Source organism: Pelophylax lessonae (genome assembly GCF_965119305.1).
Source record: "Pelophylax lessonae genome assembly, chromosome: 3".
NCBI classification, from domain to species: Eukaryota; Metazoa; Chordata; class Amphibia; order Anura; family Ranidae; genus Pelophylax; species Pelophylax lessonae.
This window is the reverse complement of record NC_138770.1, coordinates 336,908,449-336,929,300: the sequence shown is the minus strand read 5'-3', so window position 1 is coordinate 336,929,300 and position 20,852 is coordinate 336,908,449. Positions and strand designations below refer to the sequence as shown.

The following is a 20,852-nucleotide window of genomic DNA, read 5'->3' as shown; positions in this document are numbered from 1 at the left end:
ACCGAGAGAAGAGGAAAGAATGGTGTTTGTCATTCAGCAGGCTGCATGTCCACTGTGCTCGCTCCCTGTCTGCTTGCTGTGACCTCCCCTGTCTCCCCCTGTTGCTCCAAAGCTCTAAGCCTCTAAAATCTCCTTCCTGTCTGACCTACTGTTCACCGAACAGTGAGATTTCTCTCCCTCCCAATCTGCCACACTGTTGGCTCCAGCACTTTCTGTTCCATACAGTAGAAGAACAAACTAAGCAGGAGCAGCAGCAGCAGCAGACTCCTGGCTTTTTCTTGAGTCTGTAACTGTGACTGTCTGACTCAGTGGGAGTGGAGGACAGCGGAGCAAATAGGGAGCTCAATAGGCGGGCCAAGTCTGTATTTCGGCCCGCTCTTATTAATCCATATAACACAATAGGAAACTGTCAGGCAGCCATTTAAGCGTGCTGAAACAGTTTACTCAGTGTCTCTAAATACAGTTGTAAATGATTTTTCGGACAGATTTCCTCTTGCTAGGCAGATTAGAAAAAAAAAGTCTAATCGTGATTAAACATTTTTTTTTGTTTAACCTACCTAGCAACAGCAGCAGAGAGAAATATATAACAAGGGAAATGCAAGTGCAGGACTAGGATTTAAAGGCACAGAACACAACAGAAAATAATAATGATATAGTTTATTTTTATTTTATTTTTTTCTGCAACAAAAACTAGCCCCTATGGATGAGCCTCCACTGCTGTTCACACTATGTTACTGCAACCTATTTAAAAAAGTCAGTTGTTGGGTAGCTGTTCTTAAAAGTACCACTAGAGGGAGCAAAAGGGATGACAAGACTGACTTTGGGATACATAAGCATTCCTCTTAGAAAAGTGTAAAAAGTGCTTATACTTCACCACCAAACTGTCGTGTGTACAGTGAGGCTGTCACCTGACAAAAGAGATATTGCACCTCAGAATGTACTGTTTGTATGCTTTCTTTGGCTCCTGACAATGAACCCTTAGAATTCACCCTCATGATTTATCCTTTTTATTTAAAGCATGAGGGCTTTGCTTTTTAAAGACTTCATGGGATTAGACATGCCATGAGAAACCAATTGCACAACCCTAAAAAAGGCATACCACACCTAAAATATGACTGCACTTTCACCAAAACTTCCGCGTTTTACCTTGTACAAGCTACCTCTGTAAAAATGCTGATTTGATAGGTTGCCTTTATTTAAAATACATGATTTATATAAAGTAAAGTTTTGGTGTTTTCTCATAGCTGCCGGAATAAAACATATGTATCATCTTTAAAATTAAACCCTCAATTTGTTTTAGTTTAACATATTGGCCACCATAAAATAAACATCCCCAGTAAACTATTTGTTAAAATTCTTACCCAATCACATGCAGTTTACAACTTTTATTGCTGCTGGCTCCTGCGCTCTTAGACTTCATGTAAACTGGCCTATACTGGTAGCTCCTAAACATTTTTTTGGTCTAAGCTCCTAAACTTAACTCCATAAAAGCCTATGTATCAATGTGCACATAGGCTTTTAGCAGAGGATAAGAGCTGCCATATTTAGGTGAGCTTTAACTTCCATCTCCTGAACACTAAAGAATCGCATTTAGGATAGGAACATTTTGACCACCGGTCGTGGGAAAACGCAAAACACAGCAAAACCATGGCCAAAACCTGCCACGATTTTGCAGCGTTTGCCTTTTTTACGCGGCAGCAGTAAATGTAGGCTAGTGTATATGCCGCTTGCCTAAACTTCCAGAGTTAACAGTGGAAATGCAGTCAGTCGGTTAGCTTGGTGGAGGGAGAGTGCCTTGCATCCTAGGCTGTGTGGCCCTGTGTGTGTTTTTTTTCTGAATAAGGCCCCTTTCACACATACGGTCCGTTTGTCAGTGCATCTCTATGTAAAAACGGATGACAACGGATGATCATTCGTTAACATCCATTTTCATCCGCTTCCGTCAATGTCCGTTTTTTGGAACGGATGAATGCCCTATTTTTCATCCGTCAAAAAAACGGATGTAAACGGACAAACGGTCCATTTTTCATCCATTTTTGCATTGGTAGTGGATGTAAAAAAACGGATGAAAAATGGATGAAAAACGGATGAAAAAGTACGCAAAACGGATGAAAAAGGATGAAAAACGGATGAAAACTTGATGAAAAACTGATACATTTTGACATGACTGAAATGATGAACTGAACGGACCATATGTGTGAAAGGGGCCTAACAGTGCAGGGAGACCCAACTCCAGTCCCTGCATAAAAGGGTAGCTTTATAGGATGATGCAAGTGGGGGGAGCAACCCTGAAACCTGAAATCTGGTAAAGCAGCTTACTATCAGGAATATAAGCAAGGATCGAAACACACACACACACACACACACACACAAGTGTAACAATATCAGGCTATGTCTGCTTATAACTAAACATATTTCAATTGTGTTGATTACACCTAGTAAATATATTTAACACTAATGAGTATATGTCAGCAGCTGATAGCTCGGATTTCTAAATCAGATCTAATTAATTGACTACCTGTCTGTCTGTGTCTAATTCTTGGATGTGCTTCCTCTGTTTCAGACATAAATTAAAGCAAATACCATCCAACAAAACATTATGCTCTCAATTTAACAATTAAGGCAATATGGAAATATGTGCAAGCCGTGAAGTACATTGATTAAATAATACATAATGTATGAGTTTTGATAGTAGTATGTCTGTAGAATCACCTTGTGAGGAAATTATGTAAAATGATTTATATAGTTTTTATGCTTTACTAAATATATGCAATAATCATTGTATACCGAAACTAGTATTTTTACCAGTTCTGGCTTGTCGGCTCACCTACAGATAAGTCATAGATCAGCATGACTATTGAGGGAGAAATAATTGACCTAGCTTTCACTACCTTTGTGTGGAAAGACTGGGCTTCTTCTATTCCATATTCCACACTAGGTAATTTGCCCACCTAGTACAGGATAGGGTCAGTATTTGTGGCTTTTAGCCCTTTGGACCAGCTAACACCCTGCCATAATAATGACCTGACTTTTTCAAAAGAGACTTTATGCAATCTTAGTATAGACCCCTGTTAAAAAAATGCCTTGCCACGTGTAGCTTGTAAGTAGTAGTGACTAAATAGATAATTTTCCCATTGTTGATAAGTCTGGGTATTTCTGAAGATTAGCGTACAACTATGCAATTCAAAAATCCTGAATTAATTTCTGCACCACTATTAGTAAGATTCTTTCTTTTTTTCCCTTTCAAAATCATCATTGAATCTAACAAACAGTATAAAAATAATAGTAATGGGGAATGTAAAGTTCATGGGTAACTCATGGTGAACAAATTATGTGGTTAGAGAGATAATTTCCATTCAGCAGCGAAGGGAAGTAATGTTTCAATACAATAATGGGTACTCATTGCACGCTGGCCTTTAGGAATTTCTAAAGTCTTAGAATAGACTTAAAACATTTTATAGGTCAATGTACTTTATATTCTAACAGTCAGAAAAGTTTAGAATGGGTAGTCTCCATTCATTTCAGACTGTTGGTTACTACAACAATGTAGGTTAGCAAATTGGGAAGGTCATAGAAGAGGTAAGATAAGGTGTAAGAATGAGTACATGAGATGAACAGCAATGATCCTTCTGAATGCAGGACCCTTGGGAAGCTCTAACAGATGTTCAGAATTGGGCCATATGTCCTCTAAAGCCTTTTTGGGGAGTGTGCAGATACAGTATCTCACAAAAGTGAGTACACGCCTCATATTTTTGTAAATATTTTATTACATCTTTTCATGTGACAACACTGAAGAAATTATACTTTGATACAATGTAAAATAGTGAGTGTACAGCTTGTATAACAGTGTACGTTTCCTGTCCCCTCAAAATAACTAAACACACAGCCATTATTGTCTAAACCGCTGGCAATAAAAGTACACCCCTAAGTGAAAGTGTCCAAATTGGGCCTAAATAGCCAGTTTCCCTCCCCTTTGTCATGTGACTCATTCATGTTACAGGGTCTCCGGTGTGAATAGGGGGAGCAGGTGTGTTAAATTTGGTGTTATCGCTCTCACTCTCTCACATTGGTCACTGGAAGTTCAACATGGCACCTCATGGCAAAGAACTCTCTGAGGATCTGAAAAAAAGAATCGTTGCTCTAAATAAAGATGGTCTAGGCTATAAGAAGCTTGTAAAGACCCTGAAACTGAGCTGCAGCATGGTGGCCAAGACCATACAGTGGTTTAAGAGGACAGGTTCCACTCAGAACAGGCCTCGCCATGGTTGACCAAAGAGGTTGAATGCACGTGCTCGGTGTCATATCTAGAGGCTGTCTTTGGGAAATAGACATATGAATGTTGTCAGCATTGCTGCGGAGGTTGAAGGGGTGGTGGTGGTGGGGGGAGGGGGGTCAGCCTGTCAGTGCTCAGACCATATGCCGCACACTGGATCAAATTGGTCTGCATGTATGTCGTCCCAGAAAGAAGCCTCTTCTAAAGATGATACACAAGAAAGCCCGCAAATAGTTTGCTGAAGACAAGCAGACTGAGGACATGGACTACTGGAACCATGTCTTGTGGTCTGATGAGACCAAGATAAACTTATTTGGTTCAGATGGAGACAAGTGTGTGTGGTGGCAACCAGGTGAGGAGTACAAAGACAAGTGTGTCTAACTTACAGTCAAGCATGGTGGTGGGAGTGTCATGGTCTGGGGATACATGAGTGCTGCCGGCACTGGAGAGCTACAGTTCACGGAGGGAACCATGAATGCCAACATGTACTGTGACATGCTGAAGCAGAGCATGATCCCCTCCCTTCGCAGACTGGGCCACAGGGCAGTATTCCAACATGATAACGACCCCAAACATTCCTCCAAAACAACCACTGCCTCACTAAAGAAGCTGAGGGTAAAGGTGATGGACTGGCCAAGCAGGTCTCTAAAATCTATTAAGCATCTGTGGGACATCCTCAAACAGAAGGTGAAGGAGTGCAAGGTCTCTAACATCCACCAGCTCCGTGATGTCATCATGGTGGAGTTGAAGAGGACTCCAGTGGCAACCTGTGAAGCTCTGGTGAACTCCATGCCCAAGAAGCTTTTGTTCCCAGCGGTTTTGACATTAATGGCTGTGTGTTGAGTTATTTTTAAGGGAAACAGAAAATTTACACTGTTATACAAGCTGTACACTCACTACTTTACATTGTAGCAAAGTGTCATTTCTTCAGTGTTGTCACATGAAAAGATATAATAAAATATTTACAAACATGTGAGGGGTGTACTACTACAGTATATATTAAAAAAAATATAATAATAATATTAATAAATAAAAAACAACAACATATTGCTATTCTTTAAAAAAAAAATGGGTTTAACTTTTTACGTGTCAGGGAAACTCAGTATTTATAGGTTTTTTCAAAAACATTACCTTTCTCCATGTTAAAGAGTACAAGTCTTGCAAGTGTTACTTTCATTATGGATTCCCCATGTCCAGTTGTAGATACAGCACCACTAAAGTTGTCTGCATATGCTCCAGAACCTTGAAATAAAAAGTAATATTTTTAACTGACCTTTTCTTCAAACCCATGTAAAATAATTTTTAAAAAGTATATAAATACATGCTAGCATTAGACTGAGTACTTTAACTGAATTAATTAAAAAAAACTTTCCTTTGCAGTAGGCATACACTTTATTAACACAATACACAAAAAAAGACTGCTCTTTTATTATTTAAAATAAAAAAAATAAATGCGTGTGTGTGTGTGTTTGGGGAAAAAAAGGAGGGGAGGGGGGGCAGAGAGGGTCTTGTTTTTACCATACATTAGTGTACCTGTATTTATTTTAAACAACTAATTACCACAAGAAGATATAAGTATTGTTTATTTCTTTTTAAAATGGTCCCTGAGGAGGTTTCAAAATAAAAAAGCATCTTTTGCTGCAATGAGTCCTCTGCATTGCTGTCTCCCGCAGTAGTCTTTTTTCACCACTAGATGTCTACAGTCTAGCCTCATTCAAACTGAAAGACTGAGGACATCCTGCGAGTGCAGGATTTTATGGGCCTTCAAAGTGGGTGTCACCATGAGGCCTAGCATTCACAGTTTCACGATGCAGAATATATATTAGTAGTATAATCTGGGAGAGGCTTTTGGGCAGTGATTGTCTAGCAGGGAATATGGGAAGCCCACAGTTAGGATTTAATATTAAAAAAGCTTTAAGCTGACTGGTAAAAGCAAACATGTCATGGGCTAAAGTAAAATATTTCTTGTTTAGGTAACCACTACCCAACAGCCATTTTCTATAAAAGCCAACCATCCAGAATAAGAAGACTCCAGTTTGCAAAAGATAAGTATTCAGAAAAGACTAGTAGAGTCTTTGTTATCTTCTCCTAGGTGTCCATTTATGAAGTCATTGTATGACTTTGAAACTAAAATCCCTCTGGCACATTCATTGCACAGGTTTGTGCTTTAAGGGCATGTATCAATGCCATAGGTCTGAAATTGTTTAGTTTGACTTGCAGCTGACCTCCTCCTGACCTGCTTCAAGTGAGTTTTTCATTATAATAGACCTGTAAGTGAATGCAAAATTAATTTCAATTGAACATATCCCAACACAGGCTCTAAAACGTGTTCTTGAAGGTTTTGCCATTCTGAAGTGAGCAAAACATAATTCATTACAATGATTAGGTGAAGAAGTGGTGGAAGGTGGATGAAGCCTCTTACATGACTGACAGGCATTAAAACAGGTCTTTCCTCCTATCTGGGAGTTTTCTCTGTAGCATTAGCAGAGAACAAATTGAAAGTCACTCCTGGCTCCACACCATGCTTTGCATTTCCTAAATAAAATGTAACAGGGGGAACATTGATGAGTAATAAGGAGTGATTTCCTGAAAAGAGTGTGGTACCACTGTACTTTTAAATATGCTTCTTAGTGCTCTTAGGATGTGGATTTAAATGGTAAATGACAACCAATCAGCTATTGGTAACCTGATTCATAACTGTCCCTATTTCATAGCAAATACGAAAGCAGCATATTTATAAAGCAATGAATGTGACATTCACAAATAAATACTTGCAAGTGAATCATCACAATAACCTAAAACATGTGCACCTGAACTTTTCAGCAGCAAATGTTTTGGTGAACGTCACATATTTTAAAAATTGACCCCCTAGACTGTGTGCAAAGGGATAACCAGCTGTGTGCCTGATGGCCACCTGTTTGCAAAGTATTCTTAAAGCGGAGTTCCAGCCTTTTCTGTGTTTTTCAGAAGTCAGCAGCTACAAAAAGTGTAGCTGCTGACTTTTAATAAACATACTCTCCTGTCCCACGGTCCAGCGATGCGGCGGCCTGAAGCCTCGATCCTCTCCCTCTGGTCTCGGCGGCGCCGGCATCACTGGTGTGGGCACCCGGCTGTGACAGTTTGCGGCTTCACAGCCGGGTACGCACTGCGCATGTGCGCGTCTTGATTGGCCGGCAATCTTCTGGGACCTCTGACATGTCCCAGAAGATTGCAGGGAGGGAGGGGGAGAGGAGAACTTCCGCTAAGGGCCCTGCGGCGCTCCGAGCGGAAGTGGGAGCGGGTACCTGTCAAAACTAGATACCCGCTCCCCCCCCCCCAAAAAAATGACATGCCAAATGTGGCATGTCAGTGGGTTAGGACTACCTAAAGCGGAAGTTCCACTTTTGGGTGGAACTCCATTTTAATCTGTTATGACTAATTTAACACTTGTTTTATAGGAATATGTCTGAAAGTGTCTTGAGGCTAAGGAGGGAGTTTAAACATAATTCAACAAATGGGATGGGTAAGTTTTTTGGCTTTTGCATAAAGTGGTTATCTAATGTAGTGTGCACTTTAATTCAGTACTGCATATACTAATGACATACAGTATCTACTGTAATTAGCTAGTTAAAGATTATATTTGGCAGATTTTTGAAGTATTTCTCAATATATTGTGCAAATGTACCAAACTGTGCAAGTAATGAAAAAGTCCAAAATCAAATAAATGGCGTGAAAAGATATAAAATGCTGGAAAATTTATTGCAAATGACATAGAGATATACATTGGCATCTGTTGACAGAACATATTTTGAGGTAGCAGACAGCAATAAGAAAAAAAAAGAAAGTACTTGCGGACATCATTTTTGTTTTGATGCTTTTCCAGAACTCTTCTATGTTTGGCAGCAGCTGAATTTATTAGTCAAAGCATTTTGGCAGTAATCAAGTTTTTAAATATGGAGATTAAATGAAGTATTTACAAGGCACTAGTGGTCTTTGCCAAACGCCAGAATCCAATATAAATATGCTTGTCTACTGCGAAAACAACTAAAATGAAGTCATCTCTTCTTAGAATCTAAAGTCAAAACTTTAGGACATTGGAAATACATATTATTATTATAATTATTATTATCATCATCATCACCATTAATAATCATGATAGTTTTACTAACAATTGCATAGCAATAGTAGCAGTGGTGTTGACATTTTCTACATAATACTCAACTTTTACTGTACTGTGAAATAATTGGATTTTTGTAAGAATTTACTGTAAAATCCTTTTCTCTGAAGTTCGGCGACAGACACAGATCCATCAATTCAGAGACTATTGGGTTATGCTCCTCCTATCAGGAATAGGCACTTGGCAGGAAAAAAGCTTAACCACACCTATGGGGGCTGTCTCTGCAGGCATAACCCCACACACTCTGCTATCATCAAACAGTTTAGTTGCAAGCAGTGTTTAGAATTAAAAAAAACCCCCATTCACTTAGAAGTAAAGGTGCGAGTGCTGCATCTGTCGAACTTCAGAGAAAAGGATTTTATGGTAAGTTCTTACAAAAATCCAGTTTTCTCTATCGCTTCATCTAGGCTAAGACTATAGGGATGTCGCAAAGCAGAATATTCATGAGGGGTGGGAAGACAATGCAAACAGAAATGTAACCAAAGGCTAATCTTAGCTAGCCAGATAGCATGGAGCTCAACCAGGAACAACTGGAGCTCACCCTGAAAACACAATACACCCTCAAAGAAAAGAAAACAAGTTATTTTTAAACAGCAGCCTGAAAAACCTTGCTGCCAAAGGAAGTATCTGAAGATGCCAACACATCTACTATGTAGAATTTTGTAAACGTATGAACAGACGACCAAGTTGCAGCCTTGCAGACTTACAGCACCGATGCATGATGGCGAAAAGCCCAAGAGGCACTCAGCGCTCTGGTAGAATGTGCCTTCACCGGGAAAGGAGGAACCTGACCCCTCAGTGAATAAGCCTGAACTACCGTCTGCCTGATTCATCTGGATATGGTCGCTGCAGACGCAGCCAATCACTTACGAGATCATTTGGGAAGGATAAAAAGAGCGTCTGACTTTATAAAAGACTCAGTGTTCTCCAGATAGACCACATCCAAATAATGCAAGGCAAATTCCTTAGAATGTTTGGGCTTAAGGCAGAGTGAAGGTAACACAATGTCTTCATTCAGATGAAAATCAGAAACAACCTTAGGAAGAAATGACTGATTAGGTTGAAGTACCACTTTATCCCTGTGTATCACCAGATAAGGTGAGCGGCAGGACAACACCACCAGTTCAGATACTCTGCTAGGGAAACAGAAGGCAACCTTCTAGGACAATGAATGCAGAGAAATCTCCCGAATGTTCTCAAAAGGAGGTTTTTGATGAACAGATAATACCAGATTGAGGTCCCACAGAGGTAGCGGGGACCTTCTCGGAGGAGCCATATGGCGCACTCCCTGTATAAAAGGTACAAGTCAAAGCATGTGTAGCTAACAGGCGTTGGAAATATATAGCCAAAGTTGACACTTGGCCTTTGATAGTGCCCAAAGCCAACCGCTGTTCAACTCCTTTCTGTAGAAAGGCCAAGACCCTAGCTATCGAAAACAAGCACCTTCAGTGATTCACACCATTAAATATACGTTTTCCACGTACAATGATATATCTTCCTTGAAGTCGACTTCCTAGCCTTCAACAATGTAGGAATCACAGAGTCAGAAAGACCTCGATCTCTTAACATCCGGCTTTCAACAGCCATGCCATTAAAGCCAGCGACTATAAAGCAGGGTGGAAGATTGGACCTTGAGACAACAGATCTTTCCTGAGAGGAAGTCTCCAAGGAGCATCGGCGACCAACCTTACTAGGTCTGGGTACCAAGACTGGCGAGGCCAGTCCGAAGCCACCAGAATGGCCGGAATACCTTCCACCTCTATTCTGCGCAGAAGCCTCGGCAGGAGTTTCAAGGGAGGAAAGGCATAAATTAGCCGATACTAACCCCATGGGACCACCGGAGCGTCTGTGGCGTCAGCCAGAGGATCTTGAGACTTGGTCGTAAATCTCTGAACCTTCTTGTTGAGGCGAGAAGCAAACAGACCTACCTCGGGAGTCCCCCATCGAACACACAGATGAAACACCTCTGGGTGCAGAGATCAGTCCCCTTGATCCAACACCTGACGACTCAGGTAATCCGCTTGCCATTTCTCCACACCTGTAATGTGTACAGCAGAGAGGGCTGTCCAGAATCTCAGCCACCTCTTTGGCTGCCAAGACACTCTTGGTGCCCCCCCAGTGATTGATGTAAGCCACAGCCATGGCATTGTCTGATTGTCCGGTTCAGATTCAATCTTGCAGACAAGTCGTCCAATGGCTCAGACAAAGCTTTATTGCTCTGAGCTCCAAAACATTTATCGGTAGTTTCAACTCTTCCATCGTCCAGGTACCCTGTGAACAGAGCTTCCCCAGCACCCCGCCCCAGCCCAATAGGCTGGCGTCCATGGTCACCACCGTCCAAAACAAAGGAAGGAAGGGCTTGCCCTGGCATAGTGCTGGAGACTGGATCCACCACAAGAGAGCAGACCTTGTGTTGTAGCTTAACCGAATCAAAGAGTCCATGGACTTTGGATCCTTGTTCCATTTGACAAGAATCTCCCTTTGCAAAGGTCTGGTATGGAACTGAGCAAACGGAACCACCTCAAAGGTTGATACCATCAGTCCCAAGGCCCGCATGCAAACTCGAAGAGATGACAGATTGTTCACCAACAACAACCGAATCGCCTCCTGCAACTTTTGCAGCTTGTCTGGGGGAAGAAATGCCTTGGCCAAGTCTGAATCCAGAGTCAAGCTCAGGCAATCCAGTCTCAAGACAGGTGTCAGCGCGGATTTCTTGAAATTTATGTTCTAACCGATATCCTGCAGAGTTCTGACAGCGACCATCAGATCCCCCAACAAGACTGAAGGAGAGTCCTCTCTCAACAGAAGATCATCTAGGTATCCCAGTACCGCAGTCCCCCGCTGGTGCAGCAATAGCAATACCGGTGCTAAGACCTTGGTAAACACTCTGGGAGCTGAGGCGAGACCAAAGGGTAACACCACAATTTGATAATGGTCCTCTGCGACCACAAAGCGAAGAAAATGCTGGTGTCCAGCGTAAAAAAGTATGTGTAGATATCTATGAAGGCTAAAAAGTCTCCCTGGTGTAGCGATGCCACCGTGAGGATGGATTCCATCTAAAACTTCCGTACCCGCACAAAGTGAGTCAGGGCCTTGAGATCCAGGATGGGTTCGAAGTCCCTGCAGATGGAGGTGAGGACGTAGGGGGTTTGCGGCTGGCAGCACTAGCAATGACAAAATCTACCTTAGACATCAAATTTTGCAAAAAAGCTGCAATCTCTGGCTGAGACTGAGAACCAGAAGGTCCCACAATCGCTCCCAGGGGGTTTGTAGATGAAATATTATCCTGGGACTTTTTCAAATAATTGGGCAGTGTCTTTTTAAGACTGCCAAAAACGCGGTCCCAATGCTATAAGTGCGGGCTCGCAATCCCTGGTTATTATAAGATAATAGCAGAGTGAATGAAAAAAAACCCACATGGAACCCCAGGAAAAGGTTACCAGACCACAGAGGAGACTTCCAGCACGATCTGCGCAAAAACAAAACTAACACTGACTGTACAGAAAGAGAAAGAGAAAACTCAGCCTCTAAATTTTAAACAACCATTCCACATGCCTGTCCAGCCTATGGACCTCAGGAAAATGGCCTCTCATGCATTCTCAATGGGGAATTATAGAAAATGGCTGCCCTTAAACTAATGGGAATATAAAAATCATGATCCACAGTGAAATGGCGGCCCCCACGGTGCGCCATGCGGTCTCCAGGACCCCCAAAAGGGGGCCCAGAACAATAGGCATCGGAAGGTCCCTATGTTATGTAGAAAGAAAGTGGCACCTCCAGTCCCAGGAAACTTGAAACTTTAATTTATTGTTTAAATCAAAGGTCCAACATCGAACATGTATACAAGACAAACTGGACCAGTTTTGCAGGATTACCACAGTTTGCTCGGGATTTTTCCTGTTCAAGCCGATAGCCTTTGAGCGGTGATCTGTTTCTTTCTTGGTTCATCGGAAGGTCCCTGCCCAGGGGCCCACACAGGACAGGTCACCCCCCTCAAATAAGCACCACAACGGCTGCATTATTACCACCCCCCAAGGTAAAAACCTGCTAGGGGTAGGGGAATGCCGTACAGGACTAGTCCTCTGAGGTGCCAGGGGAACCAAGGGAGCCCCTAAGGTCAGACTATTCCAGGGAAGGGCCCACGTCCACCCCGAGACTGCCAGGGGACAATTTACTCACCATACCACGGTACCAGGTGGGCGCCATTCCAAACCAGACCGCCTCCCACCTGGGATGGGGGTGCTGTCAGCCAAGCTACGACTCAGGGTGTTCTAGTTCCTGTGCGTCCCAGCGAGACGGTCCACTCGCAGGCTCGTCCCCATCTGTCGGGGCACTGTCGTGATGAGGCCTAACTCTGGACTATAACCTTCTCACACTGGCAGGCCAGGCTGGGAGAACTTCAGGATCTAGATTATACAGTGCGAAACCTCAGCCCGCTGTTGCTTGTAGTTTCTCTGGATCTTGGTCCTAAGGGAACTAACTAGTGAAAATAAAAAAATCGCAAACTAACAAACTTTCCTATAATAGCTAAGACCAAAGTCCCACCAGGAAGCTAGGTCCTATTCCTTAAACTAGGCAGAAAAACTGATGATAGCAGGGTGTTGGGGTTATGCCTGCAGGGACAGCCCCTATAGGTGTGGTTAAGCTTTTTTCCTGCCTAGTACCTATTCCTGATAGGAGGAGCATAACCCTATAGTCTCTGACTAGATGGAGCTGCGTCCGTCGATGAACGATGGATAAAATCGTGAAATAACAGAAATAACAAAATTGGACCAATATAATAAAACCCTTTTAAGTCACGCATTTGGAATTGTTTTTAATATTCTTTCCTTGCAGAAAAGGATACATTAGGCAAAGAAATACAGGAATTACATGAATTTCTTGTTTACAATGATGTGGGTATTGAATTGATTGGTGATTATGTATTGTACCATTCAGAACTTTTAGAATGAGTCACGCTAACCAAGAAAATAGCACAAGACACATATGAAATTTTGCAATTTCAATCTGTATTGCTTATTATAGAATGAGGGTCAGGAGAGTGTTCAGGCACAAAAGCTTTGTAATTATAATAAACTACAGTTTGTGAAACTGATGTTAATGGACAGGACAGCTCATGAAAAACCTTAGACTCAATCCACAAATTTTCTCTTGGTATTTGCCAATGGTGCACCTTGTGTTCCTGGGTTCAGTGCCCAATGCAAGCGCCATGGTGAATAACAGGAGAAGTACTTCACCCCTGACTTTTAGGTGCACTTGAAAACCCTACATTGAAGGCCAAAGCTACCCCTTTAAAGATGTGGCAGCACCAGTCTTCCAACCATGCCACAGTGCTGCTCTGACATATAGGACCAGTGACCAGTAAATTAAGACAATGGGGTTGATTTACTAAAATTAGAGAGTGAAAAATCTGGTACAGCTGTGCATGTTAGCCAATCAGCTTCTAACTTCAGCTTGTCCAAATAGGCTTCAACAAAGAAAAACCTGGATTGGTTTCTACGCACACCTGCACCAGATTTTGCACTGTCCAGATTTAGTAAATCGACTCCAATGTTCCTCACAAAATAAGGCACAGGAAAGGACAGAGAAAATGTTTGCATACACATATTGAACATACCTATGATTGGGCTGTCTCCAACACGGCCAACCATTTTATTTGTTATTCCTCCAGTTGATGTGGCACAGGCAACATTGCCTTCATAATCAATTGCTACTGCGCCAACTGTGTCATGCATTCTAAAAGAAAAAACAAAAAAGAAATAATAATTGCTATTTGTTAAGTGAATTTATCTCAATGCATCTTGTGCTGGCATTGTCAACTTTCCATTTTTGTACACCAGACTGAAAAGATAATGGTCCAATGTCCATGATTTTTAGCAGGCAAGGAAAAAAAAAAAACTTTTTGCGGACACAAATTACCTAATTGCTATTTTTAATGGTTTTCTTAATCTTAAAAAAGGATTTTAACTTGTTGGGCTCTATTCAAATATGCAAGTAAATACTCAGATGTCCAGTGGGAATTATCTGAGTCATGGGCCACAGTTATAATAGTTAGCTGCTGAAGATCCTGGTGTTGCCAGTATAGGATCTCTCTGTCAGCTGATTATAAGATTTTTTTCTTTTTATATTCCAGGAATGCTGTGCCTCCCCTCTGCCTTGGTATAGGGATGCACACAATCCCTTGGTGCTAAGAAATATGCTGTATGGTCCTGTCTTCCAAATGGGGATTCAGGCTCCACTTAGGACCCAACATCACATATGCCAGTCCCAAATTACAGTGTATTGATCCTATAGGCCCATATTTACAGCACTGGCATACAATGGCAAGGTGACACTTTATATGGTTAAAATCATTTTGTTAAAGGCATTGTACTTTTTCAAAAGTTTTTGTTGTTTTAAACTAGGTATTCGTGTAGTAATAATCCCTATGTTTGTTTGCCTTGTAATAATGGACTCACATGTTATGGCTGCAGATTGTAGTGTAATAGCTGATTGATTCCCCTATGTCCACATTGTGCTGCAGCTAGCCTGTCACATAGCATCCATTGCTTTATGCCCATTTCCTCTATGCCACATCATAAATGTCGGAGGGCAAATAATATGAAACGCTGCATGGTAATTGCTCTGCCTGTTTGTGCCTGTGTCAGATCTAATTAAGGTTTAGCTCTGGTGGGATATGAGGTGTCTTCACAGGAAGTGTCAGTTTGCAGACTACAGACAGAAGTAATGCATTAACCTGTGCAGTGCCATAAAGCATGCCTCGTGTTTGAACACAACCTGAAATTGCTGATGCAGGAACATGAAGGTTTACTCTACTTGTACATACAGAGCAACCAATGACAACATGAAACTTTATGATTAATGTACATCCTATGCAGTTGAAAAAACACAAGGTGCAGGGTGGAATGGTTTAATGCTTCTAAATATAGTACTAGGGTAGATACATGTGTGTTTTATAACTTTCTAGGATCCCTGTTAAAATATATTGTCCCTTATATAGCTGTGATATAGCATGGCTTGCTTTTGAATTGGCCATGCAGGGTAAGAGCCGGTTCACACTACCGCGACCAGAAAGTTGCTCCATGAAGGAGCGACTTTTTAGCGTGACTTTAGCGGGACTTTGAAGAGACTTTTGAAGAGACTTTGAAGAGACTTAAATGATAGGCGACTTTGTCTGTGGGGAATGCCTGGGTAATCTTTTTCTTCTTCCTGGAAAGTCTGATCACAGTCGCTTGAAAATAGATAAGGATCCAACTTAGAGGCGACTCCCATTGAAGTCTATGTGCACAAGTCGGATAGAGGTTGCCTTGAAGTAGTACAGGAACCTTTTCTGAAGTCGAAGCGACTTCAGTAGTGCATATTAAGACGGCCCTCATTCATTTACATTGAATTTGTAATGACAAGCGACTTGGGGTCGCACAAGTCGCGTCCCAAGTCGGAGTAGTGTGAACCGGTCTAAGAGTTGAGCTACACAAGTTCATTGGAACTACTGAAATTGCTAGGAATTATTAAGTGTATCAGTAATGTATTAAACAAATGGGGAAAATGTCTCCCTTTGGAATAAGTTACAAAAGTAGCATGTAGTGTTTTTCAGTTACACACAATTGGAGAATTCTGTGATGAAGAAAAAATATTTGCTTCTACTTATTACCTTGGCACCTTACACCAAATGGAACTTCGGGGTTGATTTATTAAAAACAAATAGACTGTTCACTTTGCAAGGGCAGTTGCTTCAGAGCTTAGAAAAAGAGGAAAAGCTTCACATTGCAAAGAATACCCATGGAAGGGAAAAAAAAAAAACAGGATTTTTGCATGCGCATGATTGGATGGTAGAAGTCAGCAGAGCTTCCCCTCATTGACTTAGCTTTGGAGCAACTGCACTTAGAGTGCAACTGCCCTTGCAAAGTGCACAGCCTAAGTGCCTTTAGTAAATCCACCCCTATATATTGCATCGGTTTAGTGATAAATAACCCTCATATTAGACTATGGAGCTCTAGACCAAATGTCCACAGAGAATTCTTTCTATACACCTGACACAGAAGTTATTTTCTTAGGAATGAAATTATGTTTTAATGAACTCTAATGAAAATGTAACTCTGTCTGGCCATTGCTAATAAATGGGAGTAAAATAATAAACTATCTTAAAACAATTTAATGAAAGATTCCTGCAATGTTAGAAATAACTATGCACGCCTCATTTTCTAGTTAAATAATCTCCTATAGCTCCAGCATTAATTGACTTCTAAATGTTCTGTGATCAGAGGAAGATGTTTTTATTAAGGGAACATTACTCACAAAAGTGTCATCGGTAATGAAGTTTTGACATAAGATGAATGGTACCAAATTAGCAGATTGCCACGTAGGAAAATTCCTGGGCTATTTTTATTGTTACCCTGTAGGAAGCACCTTATTTTATTTCATCTGTTGAGAAGCTGTTCACACGTTTTCTGGCAAACTCTATCATGGTAAATTCAAGGTGACAAAGAATGCATACTTTTCTAAAACTCTTTTGGCAGGTTTCCCAATGCACCTGCCGGTTTGCTTTAATCCCATTCCATATGTCTGCAATATGAATGGCATTGCAATGCAGCAATAAAGGGAAAAGATGCCAAACTTGGTCTACAAGGTTGGTTTTCATTTTTTTTACTCTATATCTGCTCATAAGGGGTACTGCTATTTTTTCTTTCTTTTTTAAGTTTGCGTGAGATACTTTCTCAGCAAGATAAAATGAAATGATTTCGGTTTACATTAGGTAAGATCCTTCACACTGGCCATATAACCATTAGAAAGGCAACAAAACAAAAATTGCCTTGTTCTATAATGGGAGTTCATTAAATGTATGCACAGTACAGATATATTCACAATTTTACCTCATAAGCAGTCTTACTGCTTTAAAGCAACTCTGTCGATATACACAATATCTAAAAAAAAGTTCTCCCATCAAAGAAAATTAATTAATACTTACCTGCCCCATTCCTGATGATGTTGACATTTGCTTTTCTTTAAGGCATGTTTCCTGAAGAATGTTTAGCATTCAAAACCTTCAGAAGTGTTGAATACCTGCGCCCCTCTATGCTCTGCAGTTCCATTTGCTGCCCCCTTATATCACTACAGGACCCAATAGTAGCGACATAAGGACAGTGGGACAGTGGAGAGCAAAGACTGGGACCTGGCATCCGACACAGCAAAAAGCAAATGTCAACAAGTTTAGCTATTCAAAAGATGGAAAACCAGGGAAGAAACAGGTAAGAATCATTTTACATTTTTTTAAATAGCAACAGAGTCACCTAGTACGTCATTTGTACCGGGGTGATGCTGCTCGATTTCTATTACAAGCAGTGGGAGGGAACGGCCCACTCCCCACTGCCTTCCGTGGCTTGCTCGGGCTCTTGGGCTAGTCGGACATCCAAACATAGCCAGGATTGTCTTTGATTGGTTCTCTGCTATGGTAAACCAGAAGCGATGACCTAACATCACTTCCGGGTTACCCAGATGTCAACGGCATCATTTTGTTAAAATCAAAAGTATTCAAAAACACCCATCTTGGTGTTATGAATGCTTTTCAATGGCAGAGAAGGGATTTGGGGTCTTAAAGACCTCAGATCACTCCATAAAGTGTATCTGTCAGGTGCCTCTTGCTGTCGTAAAGGATGTTTTCATTCCTTGTGACAGCAATAAAAAAATGTAAATGCCCCCGTTCCCCCTGTGTTAGCGTGCAAAAGCGAATGCACATCTTGGTCCCGCATGGACACAAACAGTGATCGTCCAACGCATGTGAGGTATGACCACGACCAGCAAATCATGGGCAGTATTTGTAGCTCCAGAGCTCCTCTGTAATTCTAAAGTGGAAACCTGAAATGGCTTTTAAAACATCGCCTATGGATATTAAAAATTTATGTCGTTTGCCACTGTTGCATGGGCGTGCACAATTTTAACAAATAATAACAAACATGTTATACTTACCTGCCCTGTGAAGTGGTTTGCACAGAAAAGCCCAAAGCCTCCTCTTCTCGGGTCTTTCTTTGCTGCTCCTAGTCCCTCCCTCCTGTAGAATGCCCCCACAGCAAGCAACTTGCTATGGGGCACCCGAGCTGAGCTGCAGCTCTGTGTATCCATTCATACACGGAGCTGCCATTCAACCCTGCCCCTCTCTCTCCTGATTGGCTTACTGACTGACAGCCGTGGGAGCCAATGGCACCGCTGCTGTGTCTCAGCCAATCAGGAGGGAGAGTCTCGGAGAGCTGAGGGACTCGTGGACATTGCTGGACAGAGATGGGGCTCAGGTAAGTATTAGGGGGTACTGGAGAGGCTGTTGCACACAGAAGGCTTTTTATCCTAATGCATAGAATGCATTAAGATAAAAAAAACCTTCTGCCTTTTACAACCCCTTTAAGGAAACCTCTTTTGAGAGAATATGGATCTTGTTATTTTAGACATTTTCATTTTTGAATGCTAATTCCAGTCTGTTATGCTATTCCAGTAGCTCCTCTACTTTGCCACTGATCTGGAAGAAGTATGAACATAAGGAGGAGTTTTGACTCCACTGTCTTTCTACATTGTTTTAGGTCAACATTTCTGAAGGTACTGAAATTAGTGAAAGCCAGAAAATTCTTATTTAAGTCTTTATGCCATGGTTCCCTCTGGTTGATAAATTTGTGCAATTAATATGACACAAGGACATAATTATTAACGACCTAGCTACAACTGCTGACATGATATCTAGAGGGGAGTTTTAAAATTGGCACCTAGACGATGTCTGCAATATTAATAGTAAAGAAGGACAAAGACTGTATGATGCATCTAACTGAGATTTTGAAATTATAATTTTTACTCAAAGTTCCACTTCAAAGCATCACCTATGCTTTAAAGAACCAGGAAATTTTGGTCAGCAATATCAACCCAGAATGGTATCTCAAAACAGGTGTCATTTAGGGCCTGCCATAAAAAAATAGAATTTAATCAGAATTCAGAAGTAATTTCCCTTTTGGAGACAGTTATTTAAACAAATTTTGTAAGGAGCATTGGCTTACTGTAAGTAACTATACTTGAATTATCTAAACTGTACAGTCCATTGGTTTGCGTGCTAATAAAGGCCATGTAAGGTATTCTACAAGTCTGCCATGTAAAAATTTTTCTTATCCAGAAGTTATTGTAGGTGCATTCTGCCAAAGGACAATGAAAGAAGCATTTTCTAGCATTTTCTAGCCATACTTTGTACTCCAGTAAACACTACAGTACTTCAGTAAAAACAATTTGATTAAGAATAATGTTATTAGCAATTTAAAAATGTATTTTGAGAATCTGTCTCAAATCTTAAAATGGGTTTTATGTGATCAACTACAGGTCACTTTGATTATTGTGGTAGATGCGCACACTGTGCACTGCTTTCATGCAGAAATGCTTTCATTCCATTTATTAGCACAAGGTGCTTTTACCATGCTAGCTCTACATCTCTAATTTGGCCATTACTGTACACTACATTAGTATCAACATTTAAATCAACCAGTCTTTAGTAAAGATTTAATTTAAAAAAAACATCAGGTGTTTAATAGATTTATTGCTTAACAAAGTATTTAAATTGTTGAAATATGTGCACTTAAATGAAATGCAAACCTACAGTAAGCATTAAATTGATTTCCATTTGAGCAATCTCAGTGTGTGCTTCTGGTTATTAAGAATTAAACAGACTTCCAATGAACTGGTATTTTAAACACAGTGAAAAATTACATTTTTTTAATTAAGTAATGGGTTGTGCTATGGCATGAAATGACTTGGAAAGAGATTACTAACAGAAAGTAAAAGACAAAAATAAATATATTTCCCTCTCACATTACCCTCTCAATTACGTTTAGTTTTCATACATTCGGGGGTCATATATTTATGATTCATAAGCTTTTAATTAAAGTGGCTGTAACTCTAAAAAAAATATGCTCCTGACCCTTTAAGGCATGAGATATAGCATAGTGCTTTTGCCATGTCAATTGTCCCTCTCCATGTTGTACAAAACCTGGCTGATCCTGCCTGTTCCTGTCTTTCCCTCTGTAAACTGACCATGTTTACCATGGCTGCTGATCTCTGATAGCTTAGTCAGATTACGTCTCTCCATCAGCCAGTGATCTCCTCAGCATCTCTGCATCCCCCCCCCCGTCTCTTCCGTAGTCTGTGTGAAAGCTGATCTCCTTCCCGCCCCTCTCCTCCTGAAGTGATAGAGCAATGCTATTCCCTTGAAGCTACTCTTCCCCTCCTCTTTAACCACTTGCCAAGGCCCGGCTAATTCTAACATTGCTCTCCTACATGTAAAAATCAGTATTTTTTTGCTAGAGAATGACTTAGAACTCCCAAACATTATATATACATTTTTAGCAGACCCTAGAGAATAAAATGATGGGTACTTCCATTTTTTAAGTCACACATTATTTGCGC

The 20,852-nt window shown here is 41.0% G+C and overlaps 1 protein-coding gene across 2 annotated transcripts in view; it reads right to left on the bottom strand.

The window, feature by feature from the left end:
• Positions 1–20,852, bottom strand: part of LOC309548976 (isoaspartyl peptidase/L-asparaginase-like) — a 105,088-nt gene that overhangs the window by 21,785 nt on the left and 62,451 nt on the right. For both annotated transcript variants that reach the window (XM_082248910.1, XM_082248911.1), the window contains exons 5-6: positions 14,047–14,165; positions 5,405–5,515 (exon numbers count right to left, since the gene is read on the bottom strand). In XM_082248910.1, coding sequence (XP_082105036.1) covers positions 5,405–5,515; positions 14,047–14,165 — 230 coding nt within the window. The remainder of the gene's footprint in view (positions 1–5,404; positions 5,516–14,046; positions 14,166–20,852) is intronic.